The 9,677-nt window shown below is 35.0% G+C and overlaps 1 protein-coding gene across 1 annotated transcript; it reads left to right on the forward strand.

Annotated features, from left to right (window-relative positions):
* Positions 1–1,554: 1,554 nt before the first annotated feature.
* Positions 1,555–6,914, forward strand: LOC110689899. Its single transcript, XM_021866727.1, has 5 exons — positions 1,555–1,895; positions 3,769–3,825; positions 5,411–5,700; positions 5,945–6,150; positions 6,258–6,914. Exons 1-5 carry the CDS (start codon positions 1,555–1,557, stop codon positions 6,912–6,914), a joined length of 1,551 nt encoding a protein of 516 aa, XP_021722419.1.
* Positions 6,915–9,677: the final 2,763 nt, after the last annotated feature.

Consider the following 9,677-nt stretch of genomic DNA (forward strand, 5'->3'; position numbering starts at 1 on the left):
ACTTGGATAAGTTTGTAGTGGTGTTTATTGATGATATTTTGATTTATTCAAGGGATAAAGAAGAGCATAAGGAGCATTTGAGACAAGTGTTATTACTTTTGAGGGAGCATCAGTTGTATGCTAAGCTTTCCAAGTGTGAGTTTTAGTTGGAAAAAGTGGCATTTTTGGGCCATGTGATTTCCAAGGAAGGAGTTCCAGTTGATCCATGCAAGATTTGAGTTGTTAGTGAATGGCCAACCTCAGAGAATGTGTCGGATGTAAGAAGTTTCTTGGGTTTAGCAGGCTATTAAAGAAGGTTTGTGAAGGATTTTTCAAGGATTTCGAGGCCCATGACAAGTTTGATGAAAAAGGAGCATAAGTTTTTATGGACTCAAGAGTGTGAAGAGGCATTTCAGACCTTGAAAGAAAAGGTTAACCACAGCACATGTGCTGGCTTTACCTGATGAAGCGACCCATATGAGGTGTATAGTGATGCATCGAAGTTTAGATTGGGATGTGTTTTAATGCAGAGTCGAAGAGTGATTACGTATGCTTCAAGGAAATTGAAACCACATGAGGTGAATTACCCAACCCATGATTTGGAGTTAGCTGCAATAGTTTTTGCTTTGAAGATTTGGAGGTATTATTTGTATGGGGTGACTTGTAAGATTTTCACGGATCATAAGAGTTTGAAGTATATTTTCACCCAAAGGTATTTGAATGGAAGGCAAAGGATATGGTTGGAATTTCTCGGTGATTATGAAATGGACGTTTAATATCATGAAGGAAAAGCCAATGTTGTGGCAGATGGTTTGACTAGAAAGTCAAAACATTCAGTGAATGTAATGGTAGTACCAAATCAGTTGTGTGTGGAGTTTTAGAAAATGAATTTGGAGGTGATGGAACATGGAGAAGTGACTAGGATGTTGAATGCATTGGTGATTAAACCATCCATTTATGATGAGATAAGGGAAAGTCAATTGCAGGATGAGAAGTTGAAGGCAATAAAGAAAAAGCTCGATGAAGGTCAGGTGTTGGATTTCACCATTGGTGATGAAGGGAGTATTCATTTCAAGGGAAGATGGTGTGTGCCACAGAGTCGTGGAGATTTAAAGTAGATAATGATGGAGGAAGCCTATAAGGATATGAAGAAGACATTTTGGTGGCCCAATATGAAGAGAGATGTAGCTGAATTTGTAGCCAAGTATTTGACATGTCAGAAAGTGAAGATTGAGCATCGTAAGCCTCAAAGAAAGGTCCAATCCTTGGAATTTCTAAGATGGAAGTGGGATTCGATTTCTATGGATTTTGTTGGAGCATTGCCTAAGACAAAGGCAGGGAATGACACTATTTGGGTAATAGTGGACAGGTTGACGAAGTCAGCAGCATTTATACCCATGAGAAGTACTTGGACTATGGATCGGTTGGGGAAATCTTACGTGAAGTTTGTGGTGATTCCTGTCTAACTTTTGGCAAAGTTTGCAAAAGGCGATGGGAACGAAGTTGTTAATGAGCACAACATTTCATCCTACCACAGATGCTTAGACTGAAAGAACGATTCAGACATTGGAAGATATGTTGAGAGCATGTGTGATGAAGTATCAAGGGTCTTGGGAAGACCACTTGGATTTGATCGAGTTTTCTTACAACAACGTTTATCATGCAAGCATTGAAATGGCACCGTTTGAAGCTTTGTATGGTCGAAAGTGTAAAAGCCCAGTTTGTTGGAATGATATAAGTGAGACAACGGTACTTGGGCTTGAGATGATTGAGGATATGGTGAAACAAGTAAAGTTGATCCAAGAAAAGAAAAAGGTAAACCAAGATCGACTGAAAAGTTATGCTGATTTGAAAAGAAAGGATGAGGGATATGAAGTGGGAGAGAAAGTGTTGTTGAAGATTTCACCCATGAAGGGGTAATGAGGTTCGGGAAGAAAGGGAAGTTAAGCCCAAAGTACATAGGGCCATATGAGATAATCCAGAAAGTGGGAAAAGTGGCATATGAGTTGGAATTGCCCAATGAGCTGGAAAGGGTTCATAATGTGTTCCATGTGAGTCAAATTCAAAAGTATGTACCTGTTGTGACACATGTGTTACAACTTGAAACCATTGTAATGGATGAGAATTTAACCTATGAGGAAAAACCAGTGAAGATTTAGGATACTAAAGTGAGAAGTACAAGAAACAAGGATGTAAGAATTGTGAAAGTGTTATGATCGAACCATAAAACCGAGGAGGCTACATGGGAAGCTGAGGCTGATATGAGGAAACTTTACCCATAACTGTTTTCCTAAGGTTAGTGGTCGAGTTACGGGGACGTAACTCCTTTTAAGGGGGGTAGAGGTGATAGAATTTCGAGTCATTTTCGAGTAATTTTGAGTCTTTCTTGAGTTAGTTGTAGTCTTGAGTCGGGTTAGGATGTGCATGAACCATTAACTTAAAATGATTTTCGTATCTCTTTTGGCTAAGTTTTGGGACGAAACTTCTTTTAAGGGGAGTAGACTGTAATACCCCGTATTTTTGAGACGTATTTTCTAATTAATTAATTAATTAATTAGTATTTTCTAATAAGGGTATTTTAGTAATTTATTTTACTATTTGAATTTTGGAGCCAAAATGATATTTTAATTTTGGCGCTAAAAAGCATTTTAAAACTTAATTATTATTTTTGATTTTGGATAAGATTTATTATCCATTTATTTTATTTTAAATATGGGATTTTATCAAATATATATATATATATATATATATATATATATATATCGGATATTTTAATTAAGAAAAATTATATTTTCTTATTTACTTAAAAGGGCCGAATTTCCTAATTAATTAGGTAGGAATGTTCGGATTTTCTTAGTTAAATTAATTAGTGAATAATGGGTATTTTTCTAATTAATTATTTTCTAAAAAATATATTATTTACACAATCATTTTTATTCCTCAAAATCTAACAAAATAATTCTTAAAGACCAATAGGGAGGTCTGAAAATATGAGCATATAAGGCTCAATAATTTCGGCCACCTTATGGTATTTTTGAGCTAATTATTTTGGTAATTCTTGTATTTTGATTATCCACCTTAAATCCAATTTTTTCCTTAATTCTTATTTTCCATCTCCCAAATATTTGATCATCTTATCTATTTACCTTAAACCATTCTTGATTATTCCCCAAGCAAAGCCATTTACCGTTTATATTTCATGACCACATACTTACCATATTTCTTAATTGCTTAATCACCATAAAACTAAACTTTCCTTGATTCTTTAGCTCTCTTTTCCAAGTAATTCCTTAAACCAAATATGCCATAATTCTTCCTACATTTTTTGACCATAATTCTTGCATGAGCTTGCCTATAAATATCCCTTGAATCAAAACTAAAAACTCACACCAAAACTCTCTTCTTTCTCTCTAATTCTCTTATTTCTTGCGTCAACCACCACCACAAACCACCTCTATAGCTGGCTGCCACCACCTTCGGCTGACCACCAGTACCGACCACCAGCAGCAACCACCTGCCGGCGTGCTGCTGCTCCTTGTCGTGCCTCTTCTTCCTCTTCTTCTTTGGTTTTTTTATTTCTTCTTCTCTTCGCCAAATTAATTCTATTATTATTATTATGGGGGTTTTATAAAAATTATTATGCGTGCTTTTAATTAAATAAAATCAGTTTATTATTCAAGTTTATGAAAAGGAATTTTTAAGGTTCATGTACATATAATTGGGGGTTTTATTTTAATTGTTGTGATTATTTGATGACCTTATATTGATTAAGGTTATATTTAATTGTAGGGTGTTTTTGACAAGAGCTATTGAGGTTCCTTTTGTGTTTGCTAAGCGAGGATCAAGGTACGTTTAGGTGGCTAGATACCTTTGAAAGTGATTGATTAGAATAAGCATGTTTTGTATGATTTCTATGATGATTGGATTAAATTGATTTGAATTATGATTTATGAAATAAAGTATGTTTAAAGGAATTGATTTCAATATAAATTTGAAGGATTGATTTTAATATTATGTTTTGAATGATGGAATTATTAATCATGTTTTAAGAGGTTTGATTTTGAAAGCATGTTGAATTGAATCAAAAGGAGTTTTAAGTTGATTTATTATAAAGGATTGAATTTTTTTATTTAAAGAGGAGTGATTGAATTATTATTAAAGCTTTACAAGCATGATTATATTAATCCCACTATGAAGATTTGGTTGATAAGACTTTGGACATTGTATGACCGAGTCTTTCCTCAAGGATAACCTTTCAATATAAAGATATTAGCTTGGGGGGTGTGCACACTTAGGAAAGGAATTAAGTTTTTAAAAGAGGAATTGATTTTAATAATCATTATTATTGAATTATTGAGTTATCGAATTTTTTTTTAGAATCTTGAGAATTGTTTTTGAATTATGAGTTTGGAATTATTGGATTAATCATTGGAATTGGTTTTAAAAGCATGTTTGCTAATAAATTGAGCTTACTTATCTTGCACTTGAATGTACTTGGCATATTTTGCTAATTGTATTTGTTTTAGTTTTGGTTCGCCCTATTTACCTTAATGGTAAGCAGTGTTGACTATTTTCAGGTGGAGTCAATAAATAAGCATTTGGGAGTCCTGGGATATGCTTCACCTAGTTTAGGAATGTTGGTTTTTTGTTTCTTTTCTTGAGTACTCATAACAATGGTTACTATTTCTATTAAGTATTAATAAAGGAAGAGTTTGAGTTTCCGCTGCAAAGTTTTGGTTTGTTTTAGTAGTTTTGAGTAGCCTTGCGTAATCACGCGACACTAATACGCCTAAGTCTATCTCTACGGTATATGACTACCGAGAGTTGAATAATGTCACTATAAAGAACAAATATCCATTGCCCAAGATCGAGGACTTGTTTGATCAGCTTAAAGGTACAGGAATCTTTTCAAAAATTGACTTAAGGTCGGGATACCATCAGTTGAGGATTGCTGAGGAAGATATACTAAAGACAACCTTTTGCACGAGATATGGCCATTATGAGTTCACTGTTATGCCTTTTGGACTCACGAATGCGCCGACAACTTTTATGGACCTCATGAATTGAAATTTCCGGCCATATTTGGATAAGTTTGTTGTGGTGTTCATAAATGATATTTTGGTGTACTCAAGGGATTGAGAAGAATACGAAGGACATCTAATAAAAGTGTTGGAAATTCTTAGAGAAAAGAAGTTGTATGCCAAATTTTCAAAATGTGAATTTTGGCGAGAGAAGGTAGCATTCCTTGGCCACGTGATCTCAAAGGAAGGAGTTATAGTAGACCCATCTAAGATTCAGACAATTTTTATTGGCCAAGACTAACAAGTGTGGCTGAAGTGAGGAGTTTCTTAGGGCTTGCTGGATACTATAGGAGATTCGTGTAAGACTTTTCGAGGATAGCTCAACCCTTAACAAATTTGATGAATAAAAGTACTAAGTTCCAATGGGATGAGAAGTGTGAGCAATCTTTTCAAGAATTGAAGCGAAGACTCATCTCAGCACCAATTTTAACCTTACCATCAGGGAGTGAAGGGTTTGAAGTTTATAGTGACGCATCTAAGAATGGCTTAGGGTGTGTACTTATGCAACATGGGAAGGTTGTAGCTTATGCATCAAGGCAGCTCAAGCAACATGAACAGAATTACCCTACTCATGACTTGGAGCTAGGAGAAGTAGTGTTTGCTCTCAAGATTTGGAGACACTATTTGTATGGTGTGAGATGTAAGGTGTATACGGACCATAAGAGTCTTAATTACATATTCACACAGAGTCATTTGAACATGAGGCAAAGGTGATGGCTTGAGGCGCTAAACGATTATGACCTAAAGATTCTATATCACGAAGGAAAGGCAAACAAGGTAGTTGATGCTTTGAGTAGGAAGACAAGCCATATAGTGAACTTGATGGTTTTAGCCAAGGAAATTTCTGAAGAATTTAGGAAATTGAACCTTGAATGTGATGTTAGTCAAAACTACCATATATGATGAGATTCGTGAGAAGCAAATGTCAGATGAGTGGTTGACCAAGGTAAGGAAGATGAAAGAAGGAGCAACAACTGAGTTCGACATTAATGATAGTGGGACAGTGAAATACAAAAGAAAATGGTGTATTCCTAAGGATGAAGATCTTAAAAGGAAGATTTTAGAAGAAGCTCACAACATCTTGTACTCTGTACACCCGGGAGGAGATAAGCTCTATAAAGATCTTAAGCAACATTTTTGGTGGCCAAACATGAGCATGAAGTAGCCGAGTTTGTGACAAAGTGCCTGACATGTCAGAAAGTGAAGATACAACATATGAGACCTGGAGGGAAGCTGCAATCTTTAGATGTGCCAGGATGGAAGTGGGAGTTTATCTCTTTGGATTTTGTGATGGGATTACCGCTTACAAGGGCAGCAAAGAATGTTATTTGGGTCATGGTTGATCGTTTAAAGAAGATAGCAAGATTCATAGCAATAAAGGACACTTGGAATGTGAATCAGTTGGCAGATGCCTATGTGAAAGAAATTATGAGGCTACATGGAGTTGCTAAAGACATCATTTCTGATAGAGATCCAAGATTTTTATCAAAGTTCTGGGAAATACTTCAGCAAGCATTTGGCACTATTCTGAAGTTTAGCACAACGTTTCACCCTGTTACAGATGGACAAACAGAGAGAACAATTCCGACCCTAGAGGGCATGTTAAGAGCTTGTGTGATGGACTTTGGCAGATCGTGGGATGAAAGACTATCTATAATCGAATTCTCATATAATAATAGCTATCATGCTAGCATAGGAATGACACCTTATGAAGAGTTGTATGGAAGGAAATATAGAAGTCCCTTATGTTGGAGTGATATTAGTGAGTCTTTAACTTTGGGGCCAGAGATGATTAAAGAAACAACGAAGCAAGTTAGGCTTATCCAGGCAAACATGAAGGCAGATCAAGATTGACAAAAGTCATATGCAGACCAAAATAGGAGAATAGTGGAATTTGAAGTCGATGAAAAGGCTTTACTTAAGGTCTCACCTACCAAGGGAGTCATGCGGTTTGGTAGGAAAGGGAAGCTGAGTCCTAGATACATTGGGTCGTATGAGGTATCGAAGAGAGTTGGAGAGGTGGCATATCAACTAGCCTTACCCATGGAGTTAGCTAATGTTCATAAAGTTTTTCATGTTTCTCAACTTCGAAAGTATGTTCATGATCCTACCCATGTTATCCAGCCCGAGACTATTGAGCTAGATGAGACCTTGACTTTTGAAGAACACCTTGTTAAGATTCTTGATACCAAAATGAGGAGTACTCGAAACAAGGCGGTAAAGTTAGTTAAAGTGTTATGAAGCAACCTGGGAAGCCGAACATGAAATGAAAAAGCGCTACCCAGAACTTTTTGAGCAGCTCGCTGAGTTTCAAGGCCGAAACACTTTAAGGGGGGCAGAATGTAATACTAACTTATCTTTTGATATCATGTGAACCTTGTTCTGAGAGCTAACTAACTTTAAAGTTTGAGGACGAACTTTCGTTTTAGGGGGAGTAGATGTAATACCCCAAATTTTTGAGTATATTTAATCAACGACTTTTCTAGTATAAACTTTTAAATTTATAATTATTTTCAAATTAATATGTTATAGTAATAAATTTTATAATTAATATTTTCTATTTTCGGATTTATATATATATAAAAAAAACACTGATTTTGGATAATTTACAGAAACTGAATTTGAAAACTGAAAAAAAAAATGGCATAATCGGTTTCATGGATAAAAACTAGTAACAAAATCAGTTTCAATTTTAAATCTTGATCCTATCCCACAAACCTTCTAGACTGATATATACCATCAAGAATGATTTATAAATATATTCATCATCCTCCTCTACCGTCATTACGATCCCATAAAAAAAAAAAAGGAAAAAAAAAATCACTAAATCCTTCAGTATCTTCTAGAAGTGATCGTTGGGTGGGCCGAGCCGAAGCTAAAAAATTATTATGCCCACTTCTCGGGCAGGGCCAAGCTTTGGGCCGGATATTTTGTGCCCAAACCCGCCCAAAATGGTCGGGCCGTGTGGGCTTTTCGGGCCATTTTCAGGCCGGGCCTAAAAAATCAACTAAATATGCATAAAAACGCATTCCCAAACCCGCCCAAAAAAAAAATTCGGGGCGGGCCGGGCCGGGCTAACTTTGATCACCTCTTGTATCTTCATTATTTGGTAAGCTATGATCATCTCCTTCAACCTTTACCTTGAACCGCTTCATATATATATATACTATTTCCTATTCAATTCCTTTCTTCTCAAATGGAAGCCTTAATAAAAATAAACAAAAAAAAAAGTATTTGAAACCGAAACACCGAGTTCAGAACTCAGTACTACAACTCGTCATTTTTTTTTTCCCTTTTCGTCTCAATAATGTTAGTTTTTTTACTTTAAAAAAAATAAAAAAGAAAAAAAAAGGATGTTTCCTTTGAATTTTGTTTTCTCGAAACTAAATGGCCAGCCTACAAGTTTGTCTTCAATATTTTTCACTCAATTTATCAAGTAGTTGTTTAGGGAATGGTTAGATTAAAGGTGCTAATATATTAATCTTACCCCAAATTTTTCTATTAGTCGTATAATTATCTAACTTAGGCCATTTATTTGTTTATTTGTAGACGAAGGTCGTACAGAAGATTACTCAGGGAACTACTAACCTTTATTCACGTGTCCTAGAGGTAACTTTCAATGTCCATCTTCTTTAGAATTCCGTTAGAAAATTATTTCGATTTATTGTATGTGTTTATATGTGATGAGTGCATTACCGTATGATATTATGGGGTCATATATTTGATATTTTATTTTATTTTTGTGAACTAGTATAAATATTTTTGAAAAATGCGATTAATTGATATTGTATGAGTTTTGGTATCTATGAGTTTTAGAATAACTAAAATTTTGGAAACTGGGTGATTGATTTTATGTATTTGATGTTCTCTAAGGCCTATTGGACAATGAATAATAATTAATACTTCATGCAAAATGACTCTGTTCTATTAATATTGAAATTGAAATATTGTTACTTGGGATTAAATTGATTTGTGCAATACTTTTGTGCAATGTGATCGAATAATTTAATCTATTAAAATGTACATGAAAATTAAGAAGGGAAATGAAACTCGAAAGGGTGAAGAACAGGTTGCCCACTAGTAGTTATGGTTGCTACTAGTTGGTTTAAATTAACATATATTGTTGTTTAGTCTTCCTCCTAATCACTGGGTATTATTGAGGGGTGTGCACACTAGCGACATTCGGTTTATTTTCATGGCCATTTGAAGTTACGTGTGACCCTATGTAAGGTAGGTGGTGACAGGGACTAGTCCCGGTTTAATGGCGTTCTCTTTCCTTTTCTTAACAACAAGTAATAAAAGTGTTACATGACAATGTGGTAATGGTTTAATATTATAATGTCTATGTATTTGTATTATGTATAAAATGTTTTCGAACTAAAATTATTTATTTCACGGGGATGGAGTTAGAATTACTCAGTTTATCTGATTTTGGGAGTTTGTCTCTCTTTTCTTGTTTTTGATTTATTTTGCAGGTTGGTAAGAGGGTACTCGGTTACGTGTGAGGAGACGTTAGAATAATTGCGTAGCCATGACATTTAGTTACTTTTGAGCTTATTAAATTGTATTTTCATTTTCTGCTTTACGTTTATTTTCTACAGAAAATAAGTGTAGCAG

Source organism: Chenopodium quinoa, unplaced genomic scaffold (genome assembly GCF_001683475.1).
Source record: "Chenopodium quinoa cultivar QQ74 unplaced genomic scaffold, ASM168347v1, whole genome shotgun sequence".
Lineage (NCBI taxonomy): Eukaryota > Viridiplantae > Streptophyta > Magnoliopsida > Caryophyllales > Amaranthaceae > Chenopodium > Chenopodium quinoa.